Source organism: Puntigrus tetrazona, chromosome 20 (genome assembly GCF_018831695.1).
Source record: "Puntigrus tetrazona isolate hp1 chromosome 20, ASM1883169v1, whole genome shotgun sequence".
Lineage (NCBI taxonomy): Eukaryota > Metazoa > Chordata > Actinopteri > Cypriniformes > Cyprinidae > Puntigrus > Puntigrus tetrazona.
This window is the reverse complement of record NC_056718.1, coordinates 17,842,493-17,861,668: the sequence shown is the minus strand read 5'-3', so window position 1 is coordinate 17,861,668 and position 19,176 is coordinate 17,842,493. Positions and strand designations below refer to the sequence as shown.

The following is a 19,176-nucleotide window of genomic DNA, read 5'->3' as shown; positions in this document are numbered from 1 at the left end:
TATTTAGGCTGTATATTTCAATTAAGTGTTTTGGATTTTCAGTATAACTTTTTGTTTTGCCAGGGTTCAAGGTCATACACTAAATAGGGTGAATGGTGAATGGTGAACGAATAATACACCCATGTTTGGTGTATGCAAGTGCTACTGGGGTGAAGATGTCTTGCCAAGCACATGAGAAAATTACATTTAAAGATATATATTTTAATTAAAAGCTACAGATGCAAATACAGGCTATAATACATAATAAAACAGTTAAATGTGTTCTTAAATTTTAAAGACACTTTCAAAGACAGTAGTCTAACGATATAAAAACTGGGTTCGTGGTTAAAAGGTATTTCATATTCTTTACAGTCATTATTATTCTGATATTGTTTAGCTAATCTGGTTTAGAGTCAATAACTAGTTCACTTCCAGTTGTAACATATAGGTGATAGGTAATTAAAACAGCGAGCCTACATTCAGCACTATAAAATGCTTTGAACAAAAACATATACCAGTATGAATACACAAATACACAGCAATCCATAAAAGTTTAGCCAGTAATAGCTAGTCAAAGTGAGCGACACGTACCTCCACATATACAGGTGGCGCTAGAGGCTCTTCCGCTTGTTTCTGCTTCTTCGCTTCTTCGCAAAATTTCAGTACACACCCATAGCAACACAAACAGCAGCATCCTGCCAGAGTAGAAACGATGAAGCAGTCCAGATATTAGATACACGTCAAAACATCAGACGGAAATCAACCTCACAGGTTTATATGCGTTAATTTACGAACAACGATGCAAGGGGACGACGCCAGATATTTAAAGCGGTGAGTGTTTGTTTAACGCGAGCGAGCTCTATCATTAGCTGTAGTGGTCGAGCTTGAGCTTCACACAGCATAAAAACATGATTTATATGCCTGTAAATGTTATTTTCTAAGGTGTAAGGCATTGACATGTAATGTACAAAAATATTCAGACAAAGTATGGCATCGGTTTAAATGTACATATTAAAGTGACGTTTATTTGTGCACAATAATAATAATAATAATAATCATCATCATCATCATCATCATCATCATCACCACAACATTAGAATAATATTAAACGTTAAAAGAGTTAATGAATTAATAAAATGTATTCATGCTTTTTTTTAACAATTGTACTGGATGTTTACATTGTTTACAGTAATATGTAATTTTACTCCAGGGTGCTTTGAATGATCACAAATGCACGTATGAGGAATGACAAAACGACATTATTGTTTTATCAATAAGTAAAAATACTACTTTTATTTTGAAGATAAGCTTCAATCAAATGTCTTTCGTAGGTAACTCAAAGTAGAGGACAAATATGTAATTGATAACAGTAATCAGTAATAATTTGTAATGTTTTGTATGTAGGAAATATAAGGGTGGCAGTTTAGATGTCCACCCCACAGAAAAAGCCCTTGTTGTCCAATATGAAGTGGAAGCTACAATCCTGGGAGAGATGGGAGACCCCATGCTAGGAGAACGCAAGGAGTGCCAGAAGATGTAAGATCATTCACATACATGGAATAGTAGGAAAATTGATCGTGTTTATTGTGTGGTAGATTTTTAGAGCTAAAACATTCATCTGATTGCAGAATCCGTCTGAAAAGCCTGAATTCCAACACGGACATTTCGTCTTTAGCACGGAAGGTAGTGGAGGAGTGTAGACTCATTTCCCCTTCCAGACTTCCTGAGGTGGAACAGTTATTGTTTTATCTGCAGAACCGCAAGAAATCTGCTGGTAAGCTGAGAGGGGGAAAAAATGCTAAAAATGATTCAGTGCTTTAGTGATTGTTTATGATTTGTTTACTCAGAAAAGAAAGAGAAGAAACAGATCAAGCCAAGAGACCTGACTCCTTTTGAAGGCATGGAGGTATATTCATTTGTTTTTGTGTCACAAATGAAATATGTTTGAATGATAGTTCTTACTGAGTCCTCAAATATTTTTCCTCACTTAATGTCTTGCAGCTTGATGAGGAGGCCAACATTAATAGCATAGATGACTATGTTGAGCTTCTGTATGAGGACATCCCTGAGAAGATCAGAGGAGCTACACTCATCCTCCATTTGGCCCGTAACCCTGACAACCTGGAGGAGTTGCTGCAGAATGGTGTGTCATTTTATGTACCTCATTTATTTTTTCATAAGAAATGATCTCTAAGCCCCATTGTTTCTACACTTACCCTTATGAAAAATGGTCATATTAACACAAATACTATATTCGCTACTATTCAAAGTCGGTCAGTAATATTAATTAAAAAAAGGATGCTTTAAATTGAGCAATAGTGGCAGTTCATTTGAAAATTCAATTTCAAACCAATTCTGTTCTTTTGAATCTTCTGTTCTGTTCTTTTGGGTTTCTACAAATATATTAAGCAGCACAACATAAATGATAATAATAAGAAATGTTTCCTGAGCACCAAATCAGCATATTAGAATGATTTATAAAGAATCATGTGGCACTGAGGACTGGAGTAATAGCTGCTAAAAATCAGTTTTGCTATCACAAATATAAATGACATATTTTAAAATATATAAAAAGTTATTAATTTTAAATTATAATAATATTTTACAATTTTACTGTTTTTACAGATTTGATCAAATAAATGTAGCATAGAGATTTCTTTCAAAAGTTATTTTTTCAGTGAACTTAACGGCACTAATAGTAAACATTACCAAAATAAAACAGAGTAAGTCTCCTCCATTTATGCTGTCCCTTGTATGTCTGCTCTCTTTGACTCCTTTGGTCATTGTAACTCAATTCATATTTGTATTTATACAAGCAGTTTACTACTTTCCTTCAACTATTTGCCTTTAAGCATCTAGCCATAGTGTCATTTGACTTTTACCCACAATGCAAGTGTGTTCGGTCCCATTACCTCGCATCCTAACATATTCTCCGTATTCACAAGTTAAATTCTACAAGCGGTCACATATTTCAAACCGTTTTGTATTCACAACGTGGGTTCTTTTCATGCGCAATGAAAGCATTCAGTGTTTTGTCTGTTCTCCCACAGAGACTGCTCTGGGCGCGCTGGCCCGGGTCCTGAGAGAAGACTGGAAGCAGAGTGTCGATTTGGCAACCACAATCATCTATGTCTTCTTCTGCTTCTCCAGGTAAACGGGCTCAACATCTAGCCAAGACTCACTCTTCAGTTTGATGGGTGTTATGCACGGAGCTGAGACACTACAATGGCGATGTGCCATGTGGAAGATATATTTTCTTGCATGAGAATCATAATATTAAATACTCCTATCATAATACAACACATCAGCTGCTGTCAGGACTCATATGAAAAGCCAGGCTGTAGGTAAATGTGAATGCTAGAATCATTCTTGAATCTCTGCCCTTCCGATGTTATTCTGCTGAAGTCTGCAATGGTTTGGTTAACATTCATCATGCTCTCGGAGAGCGAGCGTGTTTGACATGGGTTGAGGCTTTATTTTGGCATGGCTGGATGCACGGTGAAGGTTAGACAAACAAGTTTTTCTTTTTTATCTCCAGCTTCTCTCAGTTTCATGGCCTGATCACTCACTACAAGATCGGTGCGCTGTGTATGAGCATAATTGAGCATGAGCTGAAGCGCTATGACCTATGGCAGGACGAATTGCTGAAGAAAAAGAAGGCTGATATCCTTTGAATGTAGCAGAGGTTATAGGTCAGAAGGCGACAGGATGTCAGAGAAAGGGTAAAGGTAAAGTCATGCCAAGGGTCAGGGGGCATGGGTGTTGTGTTTTAATTAAAATGTTGCCCTTTAATTACCGCTCTGAACACAAGGGTTTAATAGAAGAGGTCCTTGACTTTTTGAACGGGACGATGACCCAGACAATCAGAACCTGAAGAAGGAGTACGAGAAAGCCCTTAAGAAGTACCATGGGCTGCTGACCAAACAGGAACAGCTTCTGAGAGGTACAAAACATTATTATCCACACACCCACGAGGAATTGTCTCATTTTACTGCTTAAAGATTTGTTTTGACTAGCCCTGCTCCAGTGAAAATTTTGGCTGATACTGATGCCAAATATATTTGGTGTGGCTGGATTTATAAATACGCTCTGTTCTGTACATTATTAAAAACTAGGTGTCATTTTATAGGTGATGTTTGTGATTTTCTTACTAATAATATTTCTTACTATTAATGATAATAATTACAATTCTGTTTGTGCAAAAATTCTCTTTTTAAGAAATTAGCACAAATGAAATTAGTCATTATATTTATTATATTATATTCATATTTATTCACATGATTGACCAAAGCAGTAGAAATACTTTTGTTATGTTGATTCTTTTTTATGGTTGACAAGAGCTTTTTTTTTTTATAAATCTTATATATTATTGTAAAAATAAACTTTTATGGTTTAATGCCTCTTTGCTGAATAAAAGTATACAGACTTTTGAACCATACAGTTTGAACTGAAAAAGCACTCGAAACACTAATTCTGCTTCCAGTATCTGATTTAAATACAGATTTGAAGTACATGACGCATGATGATTTTGCTGTTTGTTTTCTGTGCCGTCAGTTGCTCTGTACCTGCTGCTGAATCTGTCTGAGGACACTCGCACAGAGCTGAAGATGAGGAACAAGAACATTGTCCACCTTCTGGTGAAAACGCTGGACAGAGACAGCGAGGAGCTACTGGTGCTGGTAGTGTCCTTCCTCAAGAAACTTAGTATCTTCTTAGAAAATAAGAATGACATGGTAAGGAATACTGCCAGGTGCTTTTGTCCAAAGCAACTGATTTATTTATTATGGTAACTTGTAGTAGTACACTGATGTCTTAAAAGGGACATGCTCTAATAGCCCAAGAACTCCATGATTTCATGGGGTGTTTAAATGCTGTGCTTAAAGATTGCAACCTGAAAGGTTGCAGGTTCAAACCCCACAAGGCTACACCACCCCAGTCGTCACTTTCTTATTATTACTCTCTCCTTTTTAAATCAGCCACACCTGTTCTCATAACTTGTTGCTTATGTGATTTGCAGTATTGCTTCAAGACAGTTTAGCTGTACTATTTAGTCGACCACTTATCCAACACTTCCTCCACCTGCAACCAATCACACACTTAACTCTAGTCCGAAGGTTATCTCAGCAATCATTTATTTAGATTCATTAATCAGCTAATTTCTAATCTTCTAAATTAAACACATTTGTCAAGGCAGCCAAGCAAGAGTTATTACGACTTTGACAAACGCTGTATAACAATAACTCTCACTCTTGTATAATTCATTTAATGCTTTCAATCATGTGGAGATGACTGTTCTGTCACATTGTTTGACGCCAACTGTGAAGGTTGTAGATGTAGGCAGTTATTAACATTGAAGGCTTGATTTGAAAACTGGTTCCAGGCTGTGAACAGTGGCTTTAATGGGGATCACGTTTCGGCTGGGCAGTCAGTCTGTGGCTGTGTTTGACCACAGCTGAAGCAAGCAGATGTGTTAACAAGCAAAGCCACAGGCACATAAAGAACTAACTGACTAACCTGACAACAGTCTCCTACATCACTCCATCACAATCATCTCTCTCTTTTATAGGCTGAGATAGATACAGTGGAGAAACTGGCGAAACTGGTGCCCTGTGAACATGAAGATCTCCTTAATGTAACTCTTCGCCTCCTCCTTAATCTCTCCTTTGACACCGGCCTCCGCAGCAAGATGGTGCAGGCAGACCTTCTGCCCAAACTCACCTCACTGCTAGGTAAGATGCAGGTGTATTTATTTAATTATTATTATTATTTTTTTTTTTATTATTTTATGTATGCACATAGTAGAGCGAGGGCAGGACAAAGATGGGGAAATAATCTTAATTTTGTGAGCTGCTTCAAACCCACATTGCTCATGAAACTCTTTGGCCGTATTTTATATGGTTATGATTTGAAATTATTGTCCAGACAAATGAATTGTGTTATTTGACAGACTTGCTGTTTTATAAGTAGACCGTAAATCTGCTAGTCATTTATGTTGTGTTTGAGGATGCAAACATTTCTTAGACTCATAAAGCAGTTACAGTCTCGCTCTGTCCTGTCTTTCAACGACCACTTCCCGGGATGAAATGAAACACACAAATGGTGCATGGACTACATATACAGGCGTGGTTGGCTTTGGCACCAACAATGTGTTTTTTGCAAGGCCTCAGGGGGGTGTCGTGTGTCCTGTGCAATTAATGTAATGTATTTGTTAAAAAAACATCTTGGGCTCTAAAGTAAATGTTGTTCTTCCAGCACGAGGGAAGTCCACATTTAGCGGCTTATGGAGATTTTCTCTCTCCATCAGACCATCTCTCCATCTCTCCTACTCATTCTTTATGAACACTTTGGACTGGCTGCCAACAGCTAATGGTCCTTTGCGCTAGTGTGGATGAGGTGATGTTTTTATAAGTACTTTTGAAGACGGCGTGTGTAACCTCTGCTTTTATCTGGTCTGCTTTATAAGAATGTGACGTGCAGTCCTGTCAGAGAGTTTTGCAAATGCCTCATGAATCTTTAGCGTGCTCTAAGTGAAGCTCCTATGTGATCTTCTGACCTAGCTGATAAGATGAAAGTGAATTTTTGTATCCTCTTAAACTTCCTTGATGAATTATCTCAGAACCACAACTAACTGATTGACAAATTCCCTCTTATATCACACTGCACATTTTTTGTATTATTATAATACATATAAATTCACTTAGATAATGTTAAATAGTAGGTTAACGTCTATGTATGTATATGTGTAATGAATATATGTGTGTGTGTGTGTGTGTGTATAATGTATATGTGTATGTATGTATATATAATGACACAGACACACACACATAAATGTTTCAACACATAAATAATACATATAATATCAACAAAAATATAACAAAGTTAGCAGGGCAAGTAAAAATATGAAATGCACTTACAAAATGCAGATAAACAAGTCAGCCTCATTAATTGAATAATTAGTTATTGGATCACTAATCAACCAACTTGATCCCTGTTTACCATTAGAGTGTAGTCAGTGTCTCGATCAGCTCTAAAGGACATGGATGTTTAGGCTTGTATTGGTTGCCTGAAGGCCTGGCTGCCGTGGCTTTTATGGCGGTTGGGTGGTTTAAATCTTACAGGGGTGTAATTGAAGTTTAGCTCTCCTGCTCTCCCACTAAACGCACACCGAACAGGATAATGAATTTTTAATGGGCTTTTTTCTCCCAGGCTCTGGGGCTGTTTGAACATTTTTACAGGCCCTTCTCCTCCATCCTCATAAAGGATCCCCCGTTTTCCTTTCCCGACGCGCAGACCGAGGCGTTAACTTGGGGTTTGCGTGTGTGTGTTTGCGCTTGACCTCTTGAGTGTGCGCTAGAGCTCGTTTGTGTGCTTGTGTGTGTCTTTCACTAATGAGAAGCACATGTGTAGGCCAATCGTGGTGCTAGCGGTGCAGAGCAGCTTGGCTTGAAGTTATTAATGGCAGTAAAATTTATGCTTCCTCCTTTTTTCCCCAATTAAATGGAGAAGCCCTTCTCTTTTCAGGGGTCTCTGGGAGCACATCTGGCTCCAATAGGCTGAGATAACCTTGCCTAAAGGGTCCGTGGCCGGCTCCGACCCGTCCCCACCCCCTCTTCCCTCTCTCGGGGTCTGGGTCTGTCTGTCTGATTAAGTCGGAGGCTCAGGTTCTTACCAGGTCCAGGTTTCAGTCTGCTTTATGAAGAGAAACTGTGCTTTCTCAGGGTCAGAATTACTCAGGCCTGAAATAAATAGCAGATCTTTAAAAAAAAAAAAAAAAAAATCCAAGGATTAATTCTTGCAGATTTGCTTTGTCTATAATAACACTACTGTTCAAAGGTTTAGTGTTTGTAAGATTTTTAATTGTTTTGGAAAAAAGTATGCTAAACAAGGTTGCAGTTATTCGATTAAAAATGATTTAAAAACAGTACTATTGTGAAATAGTATTACGATTTAAAACTGTCCAGTCTTCAGTGTGGCATGATCCTTCGGAAGTCATGCTAATATACTGATTACATGTTCAAAAACATTTCTAGTTATTATTAGTTTGCTGCTTTCTTTTTTTTTTTTTGTGGAAACCATGGTACATTGTTTTTTAGAATTTTTGAATGAGGTCTTTGATGAACATCAATGCATCTGTGTATTTACTGTAAATTTTATTCAATTTAATGTCTTTTTTCACAACAGTATTATTTTCTTTCTTTCCAACAATAACGTCTTATTGACCAACAGATTTTTGAAGGGTTGATTTTTGGAGATCCACAGCAAAGACCAAAAGTCGTCTCTCATTGCACTCCCTAGTTCCCTATGACGTGAATCCTCAACACGAAAGAGGGCACAGTCTAGCACAATCCTGTGTTGTCCTGTTTATCCTGCTGTGTGTTTCTACTAAAAAAAGATGGTGTAGTTCAGACTACCTTGAATATGCAGTGTGTCTATTCATGGCTTGTTTGTGTTTCAGGAGACGAAGCGCAGAGACAGATCGCAATGTGCATTCTGTACCACATCAGTATGGACGACCGTTTCAAGTCTATGTTTGCCTACACAGATTGCATTCCACAGGTGAGAGGTCAGCATGAATTTGCCATGATCTTTTATAGCAGGGGACAGGAGAGCTCTATACCCATTCTCACATCATGTCAACGCAGGCACGACCACTGTCCCATTGCGCCATACAGCAGCAGCTTGAAGCTGTCTACATTTAATACAGAACAAGGACAGCATCAGTTTACCATTACCGTCTTGTTGCATCAGTTAATCACAATTATTGGGAAATGTCTAGGAAATTCAGTAGTTAATAGGTTTGAGAACCTAGGGCATTACTTGTCGCTTTCGCTCTTGGCTTTTTTTTTTTTTTTTGGGTCACTATGAATTTTTGGGGTGTAACTTGCATGTATTCTTGCAAAAAGTTCTTCTGTACAGGTCTTTCTGCTTGGTATGCATTTATATGAAACAAATCATTTCCTTTTTTCAGGAAATTCAGGGAATAAATACTATTTTGGTGTTCTTTAATGTGGTGTCAGGACAGATTGCTGTATAGATGCCTCGGTTGTAACTGCACCGTGGAGCACCGTCATCGCTTTTTCCCTACTGAATAAACATCTCACGTAATCCCTCAATCAGTGTTTCAACCACGGAAAAACGGCAATAAAACAGCCTGTAAACGAAATGTCACATAGCATTTCATTTACCTCAGGCAAGTCATCAGTGTCCACAGCTCATTATTTGCTAGAGAAATAAAGTGTAGACAAAAGCATTTTGAGGAATATTAGACTGTATATACTTAATACCTAACTATAATATATATACATATACTTACATTATATTGTACTTTAACTGTTAGCGATGTCTTATTTAATGTATGGTTAATTAAATATTTTAATGAAATATTTCTGTCAGCCACAAAAACAAATTGTATAATTTAGAAGTTAATTTAAAAATAGCATTGCATAGTTTGGAAATAATTTTTTTTTATTTAAGTGTTCATAATTATGATTAAAAATAAATTGCAATTGAATTAAAATTTTGGCTCTCTGTTGTTAAGTGTAAACTTAAATAGACCCAGATTTACAGACAGGCTTTAGCCTAAACAACGCCATTGTTCAATTAGGACATTTAAATAATAAGTGTGCCTTAGGAAAAAAATGTTTACTGGTGTGAATCTTGAGGGAAACAAAGGCACTGATATATTTTAAGATTGTCAGTTGAAACATCTCAGGCTTGCATTTTTATCTAGGACTAGATTTGAGTTTTGTCTGTGAAACCAGAGGGTTGTAATGTAAAAGGGCAAAAGCAAGAAGCTAAGGAAATTGCAATTTAATTTGTTTAAAGAAAAAGTAAATTGTTCAGAATTTTTTTAATTAAAAAGGTTTTTTGCTCCTGCTGTATCGAAACCATGAGGTACATACCATGCACCATCAGAACAAAGAAGCTCTTAGAGAGGTTAGAGATTACACATTCAGAATAAGGAATCAGCAGACATTAAAGTGCAAGAAGAAAGGAAATAGAGAGGGCCTTCATGAACAAATTGGGGGACTAGAGAGATGAAAACATGGTGACTGCAGGCTGGGGGTTACCAAGGTTTTGGTGGGGCGACTGGATGTTGCATGCGAAAGCAGGGCAGGTGCCAGTAAGTCTAGCCACAGTGATTTAGGCTGCAGGGCGGCTGCTATGTGATACTCAGTATGGGACTGTATGCTTTGCATACTCACCGCTGCCTCCTTACTCTCTCTCCGGGCCTCCTGCTTATCGTTAACGTCAGGGGGCGTTGTTGACAACCCTTGACCACTTCAGCCCAGGCCTGGACCTCTGCCCAGTCCCTTTCCCCCCACGCTGCCTTCCTGGACCCCTACCGTCCCCTCAGGTAGCAGAGTCCAGTCCTCTGTTCCGCTCGGGGTGTGGTGACGTTAGCCAAGCTAATGCCGACTGACATGTAAGGTTTGTGTCTAAAGTTAGAATTCGCTTGAGAAAATCAGGAACCCCTTGACGTCTGGGAAACTTACAAATTGGGTGCGGGAGTTTGGAAAAAATGTTTCAGGTCTGTCAGCTTTTTTTTGTGGGACAAAGGCGGGTTTGATTAAAGTTCTAGGCGGGTCAGGACTTCAAGGTGCTTGCTGACTTTGTTGAGTAGGATCTTTCAGGAAAGAAGGGGGCACTTGAGCTTAAAACTTTTGAGTATGAGGTAACTGGACTAAAATATAACATGTATACACGCACTAGCTGACTTTGATGTCAGTAAGTTTTTTTTTAATTTTGTACTTTTATTTAGAAAAAAATGCATTTTGATCAGTCGAATGACGGTAAAAACATAATGCAAAAAAATCTATTTCAAATAAATGCTTTTCTTTTGTACTTAATGTATTACAATTTCTGTAAAATATTTCAGAAGTACAGCTGTTTTCAGCATAGATGAGAAATGTTTATTGAGCACCAAATCAGCTTATCAGAATGATTTCTGAAGGATCATGTGACACTGACTTTGAAGTAATGGCTGCTAACAACAACACTCTGTGGAGGTGCTCTAATTGATTTTGTTATTTCCTGTTTTTTTTTTTTGTTGTTTCTAAGGTAATGAAAATGTTGTTTGATTGTGGTGAGGAGAGGATTGACGCTGAGCTCATTTCTTTCTGCATCAACTTGGCTGCCAACAAGAGGAATGCCCAGATCATGTGTGAAGGTGATACAAATGTGCAACCAAAAAACATAGAAGAGCAGAATCTGTACTTAACTGAATGTTTCCATTGAAGGCAATGGTCTGAAAATGCTGATGAAGAGAGCGCTGAAGCTTAAAGATCCTCTGATGATGAAGATGATCCGAAATGTATCTCAGCATGATGGACCTTCTAAAAATCTCTTCATTGTGAGAGAATATACTCACCCAAGTTTATTTAGAAATTTTCATTGATGATTATTCCAGTGAAAACTAATAAGCGTGTGGTGTGTTTGAGGATTATGTTGGTGACTTGGCGGCTCAGATCGGACTGAAGGAAGAGGAGGAGTTTGTGATTGAGTGCTTGGGAACTCTTTCCAATCTTACCATTCCTGATCTTGACTGGGAACTTGTGCTAAAGGAGTACAACCTGGTGCCTTATCTCAAGGACCACCTCAAACCAGGTCTGTATTACTCTTTTACATCATAATGAACAATATAAGAGAATATTAGTTTAAAGGTCTTGTGACATGTGACTTCCAATTATTTTCTTCTTTAGGCTCTGCAGAAGATGACCTCATTCTGGAGGTGGTGATCATGATTGGCACTGTCTCCATGGACGACTCATGTGCTGTAATGTTGGCTAAATCAGGCATCATCCCTGCTCTAATAGAGCTGCTGAATGGTAGGAAGCATATTCAGAGTGCTTTTAAAGTTCAGTACTTTTTTCACATAAGTTAGTGGAAGTAGAAAAAAAGATCATTTCTTTATTCTTTCCATCCTCAGCCCAGCAAGAAGACGATGAGTTTGTCTGTCAGATTGTGTACGTATTTTACCAGATGGTGTTTCACCAGGCCACCCGAGATGTCATCATAAAAGAAACACGTATCCTTCATCTTGTAAAACCTGCAGTTGCATCATGATCTTTGTTCAGTCATACAGCAGTTTGAAAGTTTGTGTCTTTAACTGTTATCTTATCAGAGGCTCCTGCATATTTGATTGACCTGATGCATGATAAAAATGCAGAAATACGCAAAGTGTGCGACAATACATTGGACATCATTGCTGTGAGTATGAATCAGCTGTACCTCAAGTAGTGTGCTGTTTTTTTCACACCATTTTCAAATTGTTTATTGGATATTCTGAACAAGACTTTATTTTTTACCTTTTAAATTTTATATTTTTCATTTTTTTTAATTCATTTTTTTTATACTTTTACCATTGCGTTTCTATTTATATCAGTTTAATTTCAGTTATATTCTTTTTTACTTATTTTAGACTTAATTAACAATAATACTGTGAAGAACTGGTCTAAACTTTTTCATCATGTCTTCTTTTCTTTCCTTTTTTTTCCATTTCAAGAAAAGAGACCATCCAGTTGTCTTAACCCATACTTCATTGTTAATGATGAATAAGGCACATACGGTTTGCAGTCAGGGTCATTTGACATAAAAGCCTATTGGATGAACGCCTTGCTAGCAGGTTAAATGTATAAGCTGTTCTGAAGCAGCTCTGTCACGTGTGATCTGTCCCAGGCCTCAGATTAATGTAATTATGGCTGGTCTTGAGGCTAAGGGAAGTGTTCCATACATCTGATCGGAAAGGGCCATTAAAGCAACGAGCCACATCAAAGAGAAAGGAGGAGATGCCTGCTTAGTATCACGTGTGGATAGTGGACAGAACACAGATCCACTGAACACCACGCATACATATATATGCTGTTGGTCTTCGTCCCATTTTTTTTTCTTTGTTATACAAATTTGAAAAGCTGATGAATATTGCTTAAATGAGTTTTTCTAATTTAGTTTTGTCATACCCAAACCTTTTTTCTCTTTTGTGACAGTGGATTTTAACCCAGACAGTAGAAGTCATTCATAATTAATTTTTACATGCTATTTCTGGACACATTGAAGATTTTTTCCCACCCAGATTTATTTATAAAACACCCAACCTTGCTCTGGATTCAAATGTTCTGTAACGCCATGAGCTCAGCTACTTGAAGATTGATTAGCCAGTGTATCAGACCACATTCATCGCAGTGATTGGCCACAGGGGTGCAACATGTGGTGCCTTTAATGCTTTACAATGATAAATTTGTGCCCTGGCAGAAAGTGTCACTGGCGAGGCCAGGACTGGTGACAATGAGGCCTGTTTGAGGCCTGGGCTTAGTGTGGCCATCAGAGCCCCAGGCGTTCAGCCCCGTGTGTGGATGATTAATCAGAGAGCCGGGTTTCTTAGCTTAGCTATTTCCAAACCTCAAAGAGGTTTTATTACGGTCAGTCCCTGTAGAGTTAAAATAAACCGCTACCATGTTCTCCATCTGCCAGGCAACACAGTGCACCTGATTCATCCCACATCTACAGTATGGTACATGCCGCGAGGCAATGCAGGCAGAGCCATTCTGTGTCCTGTGCTAATAATCTCTGTCTGCATCTGTAGGAATATGATGTGGAGTGGGGCAAGAAGATCCAGAGTGAGAAGTTCCGCTGGCATAACTCTCAGTGGCTGGAGATGGTGGAGAACCGGCAGATGGATGAAGCAGAGCCTTTCATGTATGGAGATGATGGAGAACCTTTTCTCCAAAACGGTGACATCCTGGAACGGCCAGACCTCTTCTACAGTGCAGGTTATACTGGGCGGGGATTTTAAGAAATATAGCTGCATTTAAATATTAGTTCTCATGAATAGGGAGTTTAATTTTTGTATTTTTCATGCTTATCATCATCTTTTGAGTTAGGTGTTTTTTTTTTTTGTTTGTTTTTTAAACAAACAAAATTGGCACCATTTATAAGATTATTGGGGTAAAAATACATTATTTAAATTTACTTATCAGTATTATATTATTGTTAGAATTATTATTACTATAATGCCGTAGCACAGAGGTGTCACTGATAATCGATTTTTTTTTGCAGATGGAATAATCCCAGCAGATGGTGCCATCAGTCCAGAGTTCTTCACAGACTTCCAGAACGGAGACCTGTTAGTACCACAGGGTTTCCCCAGCAGGTACATTTAAATATGATGAATTGATGAGTCAAACTGGCTTTTGTTATTACTGTATCACACACACATATCTTTGTCTGCCAGTTTTGTTGCCTTTAGCAGGGAAGGGCTCAAAAGTGCTGCGTCAAAGAGTCCTTTCGGCATCCCAGCATGCCACAGCACTCCAACAGCAATACCCTCAGCTTTGAGAATAAACACAGCTCCCTCTATTCAGCTTTTTCTAAATCTGCTTCAGTTGCCATATACCTACTGTTAAGGGGTTTCAGCAAAGCTATAGTATGATTTATGGTGTGGACTTCTTTGTGTCACGGGACTGTGCAAAATATTTGAGCTCTGTTTCAAATATTCAACTCCGTAATCAAGGAGGGCCATTAATGATAATAAAATGACCCTTTTAAATGACTAGACAGTCATAGGTGCTTTAAACATAGATCTAAAAATAGTGAGAGCTTGCTAAATTATACATTAGTCTGTGAGAGAAAGGATGGAGTCGTGAAGTCAGAGAAGAGATTCTGAAAAATAAAGAAAAAATGAATAGGAGGGGGAGGAGAGCGGCAGAGGAAGCCATGTTTTTTGTCACAGCTTTATGTAAGCGATACCTGCAGAATACACTGAGAGTGCAAAGGGAGTTGGGCGGCCTGAAAGTGTGGTTTTCATTTTGTCTGTGTGGTGTTAGAGATTCAGGTTAACACAATAATGAAATCCAGCCAAGGTTCCCCTGCACAGAGTTAGGAGCCAGACACACTGGGAACGGCTTTTTTAAAAGCCTTTAATAGAATCACTTTTATTTATAGAATAGCACAGAGCAATCTTTCATTTAGCAAGAACGCTTAGTTATTTCAGTTCTTGGCTGCATTTGCTTCAAAAATCATGACAAAAAACCCATTACAAGGTAATTAATAAAATATTTGAAAGTAACATAAAATTATTTTAAAGCAGTAAAGTGTAAAACATTATTTTTAGTGAAACATTACCAAGGCCAAACAGGACGAGTACAGTTCCCACAAAAAGTATTTTGACACTTTAGATACATAAAATGTTTAAATTACATTGCATTAGAAAGTGTTAAACCACGCTGCGTTTATTTATTTTACTTTCTTTGGATACTTTCTGTTGGCAAACGTTATGTAACATGTCCAGAGTTAACGTGATGAACTACACCTGTGGTTACTCTGCTGGGACACCTGTGTGAACTTAAGGGGAACTGACTTCATATATTCACTAATGGAGACCAGTTGGCTTAAAGTAATAGAACAAATGACTAAATAATTAAAATCAGCTCTGAGAAAAGGTCAAAACATCATTCGTTTGCAGTATAACACTTGATTTGATATACTACTGTTCAGAGTTTGGGCTGAGTTTTTTTGTTTTTTGTTTTTTTTTAAGAAATTAATATTTATTTTTCAACAAGGGGGCATTTGAATGAATGAAAAGTAAATAATATTTACAGTAAGTTTTGTTGTTCACCCTCGTGTCATTTCAAACCTGTCATATGTAAAATAGTTTTAAATACTTTAAAAATGCTTTTTTTGTCTTTTTTTATAGAAAAGAGCATTTTCTTGTCTAGAGGTTTCCGGGTGTTTTTTTTTTACAGGATCTCACCTCAGTGTTAATTCTCAGGGGCCACTGGGGCCAGACACGGGGATCTTTTTTCAGCTTGCGCCCAACCTCTGATCTTCAGATTATCACCAAGTGCACTGTGTCTGTGACCCTCGAGTGAAAAGGGCCAACTGCTGACTTTCATAAGATGGTAGAAGGATAAACCGTATCTTCATCTAAAATTATTTGGTTTGGATTAAATGATTAGACAAATAAATCACATGGGGAAAAAAAAAAGTTGGTTTCATTCACTAGTTAACATCATTATTTGCGGAAACCTGCAAAAAATGTTGCCTTTTCAACTTTCCTGGAAAGGATGACAGCATCCCTTTGGGATGAATGATTCACTGCAAGAATGATTATAACACAAACACAAATTTTTTTAAGGCCTGTCTCTTACCTGGAGACTATTTGGAACGATCATCTGATTTACAGTATAGTGCCGATTCCTTCCCATCAACCAGCTTTAATTTATTCTGTTAGTTATAAGCTTTGATTTCACCAAATTCTTTGACATCCAGCCTCTCCTCCTCAAGCTTTTTAACAAAGTCTGAAATTTCCCCAGACGGCAGTGGTGTTCCTCAGAGGATAAAGACAGGCTTGCTGCCCAGAGAAGGCGGGTGTACTGGGATTGAAGGGGGTAATGCATGTAACCGATCGCTGGAAGTGATTTGGTCTAAAAACAACACAGCATTATGGGAGCTGGAAGGGGCAAAGCAAACAACCCATATTTTAAGAAGACAGGCTAAAGTTGGGTGGGTGTTGTTTATTTAAAGGCAGATCATACTGGTCCTTTCCAGCTGATGTGACATGATCCCGTTAGTCATTTGCCTTGAGGAATTAATATACTGGTTTTAAAATCACTGCTGGTGTGAATAATAATATAATATGGTATAATGGTGGTGATTTGACCTGTATGTATATGCGTACGTTCTCATGGTTTGTGAGCACTCTTTGAAAAGTCATTTGCCTTGAGGACTATATATAATTTTATAATAATTATATTCACTCCTGGTGTAATTGTTATATAATGTGATATGATATAAATTAATAAAATGTATTATAATTATTACTTATATATTTGGTATTTCACTGTCGGGTTGAAGCAGTTCTGTTTAGCAGAATCAGGGCGCCATCTAGTGATGAACAAAGCCTTTATCTAACCAGTAGAAGTAATTTGCTACTTACATTTTTTGAATTATGCCTTACTTATGATGTATGTTTTTGAGATTAATCTCAACCCTTCAGCAGTGATGTGACAGGTTGACGATTGTGTTTTTTTTGTCTGTGTTTTTCTTCCTCCAGTTCTTTGACAGACGGCTACGGACAGACCGCTGTGTCTCCAGCACGTCCTGCCACGGCTTACGGCTTTCGGCCTGACGAGCAGTTTTATTATGGTTACACGGCCTCACGGTAGGAGAGTGTCAGGAAAGACCTAAAGCCTATTAAAAACCAATTAAATGGTTCTCAAAAGATGCTAGTTAGGTCTCTTCACCATTTCGAATGAAAGCTACACTACTGGTTTTTTTCATCATCAGTATTTCTTTCTATGTAATATGTGCGTATTTATTACATTCCGTGTGAATCTCAGTCTGAATGTGTTTTAAGATGAATGTTCGCAATGAAGCTATAATCTGCAGCCCTCACTCTTGAGCTCCATCATGTAGTTTGATCATATCTACTTTAGCCTACTGTGTATTGCTTGTCAACACCGAAGAAACTAATGGCACAACATTGCCTTTATTGTGCAATATAATGAAAGTAGGAGGTTAGTTGCATGCTGTTTCAGTGATGTAGGTGAGTTAAGTTACGTTGAAAACATCTATTTATACATTAAAGCAAATCCGTTTAATGCATGACAGTTGTTTAGGTTTCTGGAAGCAAAATATTGTGTAGCTTTAGCTGCAACTCATGTACTTATAGTTGATAATCAGTCATTGTCATCCATAAAAGGATTTCCTTCAGTTTTACATATGTTTACATAAAGCAACTGATCTGGTCAGTTTAATGACTCACATGAAGTAACATATTTTGTTAAAATCCATTTCATACATGACAACACAGCACAGTACACATGGTAACAAAAATACCACTTTACAGTCTTAACATCCACTCACTAATGTGATTGTGCAAAACATTGTGGCCTGTTTCTTTGCTTTTGATACCGTAGTACCAGTTTTATGACGCTTCTTGGCTTGGTGCACTGCTAACGGCTTCATATGTATTTTGTAATGTAGCCAAACAAAGTGTTCTTTTGAAATAATACTGGTCTCTTTATGTGCGTTTTAGTATTTATGAAACTCAATTTCATTGGTGCCTGGGACTTGTCTTAATTACTGTTTTATATAAAATGCCTTTTTATTTAATGTGGTGCAATATGAAATACATAAATTGATGTGAAAAAGCTTTCCTTGTGTATGTTACTTTGATAGAAATCGTGTGCAACTCTGCGAAAGTTGACCTTGTTTACTTGCATTGATTGCAGTGAAATGCCGCGCGTCTCATTCATTCTTAATCATTCACTCCCATTATTCAGACATTCCTTTAAAGGGTGGTTATGCATGATTATGCATTGATGGACTGTCTTATTATTAATGTGGCTCTGATATAAGGCGCCAAATGCCGAGAGCAGAATCTACAGTGACTGTTTCTATATTACACAGATCTCAGTGGATCTGCTGAATGTACCTGCAGTGCACATGTGGCAAATGTACTTGTACTTGTCACTCAGCGTTTGTTCATAACAAACAGCAGCTCGTTGGAGATATGTCACAGATCCAGATTCCATGGGAAACAAACCTGTCGGGCCTGCATTGTGGGTCTAAGGTAAACAGTCATCCCTGGTTCATGGCACTTTGACAAAGCCTTTGCATTTTGGGGAAACGTACAAGAACCTTGTTATTGTGGAGCCTACCTTGCCAAAATTGTAACTGTGGTATGTTTTTTTTCTGAAGGACTCACAAAGCACACTTATTTCCAAACTCAATATTTATGTTACAATTTATATTTCATATATTACTCAAATGCTAACATAGCAATACATATTATCTTAAAACAATATATATATAAAAAGATTATCTATATTACACTTACATTTAATATATAAATAATCCTTATTAGAAAAAAAAATGTTCATCTTTAAGTACTTTTATACAACACTGCTGTAGATGTATTGTTCATTCTTAGTTCATGTTTACTAATGTTGTGAAGCAATGTTAACTAATGGACCTTATTGTAAAGTGTTACAGATTTTCTTTTTTTATGTTAGTATTCTGAAATATTAGAGCTTAAAATAAGTGTTCTAATTTAATTTATTTACAATGTAATTTTACAGCTGTTTACAGCAATTTTTGCTTATTATTATAGTGGAAATTGTGATACTTTTAAAATACTTTGAATAATAAAAGGTTGAAAGGAACAGCGTTTAATAAAAATATTACTTTTTGCACATT

The 19,176-nt window shown here is 37.5% G+C and overlaps 1 protein-coding gene across 1 annotated transcript; it reads left to right on the top strand.

Moving 5' to 3' along the window:
- Positions 1-637: 637 nt before the first annotated feature.
- Positions 638-18,130, top strand: kifap3a (kinesin-associated protein 3a). The gene is made up of 20 exons (XM_043220059.1): positions 638-810; positions 1,384-1,515; positions 1,608-1,753; positions 1,827-1,885; positions 1,981-2,122; positions 3,030-3,129; positions 3,518-3,642; positions 3,824-3,922; positions 4,534-4,712; positions 5,546-5,708; positions 8,435-8,535; positions 11,041-11,149; positions 11,220-11,332; positions 11,421-11,586; positions 11,682-11,807; positions 11,909-12,007; positions 12,104-12,189; positions 13,562-13,748; positions 14,035-14,128; positions 17,030-18,130. Exons 1-20 carry the CDS (start codon positions 779-781, stop codon positions 17,139-17,141), a joined length of 2,370 nt encoding a protein of 789 aa, XP_043075994.1. The 5' UTR covers positions 638-778; the 3' UTR covers positions 17,142-18,130.
- Positions 18,131-19,176: the final 1,046 nt, after the last annotated feature.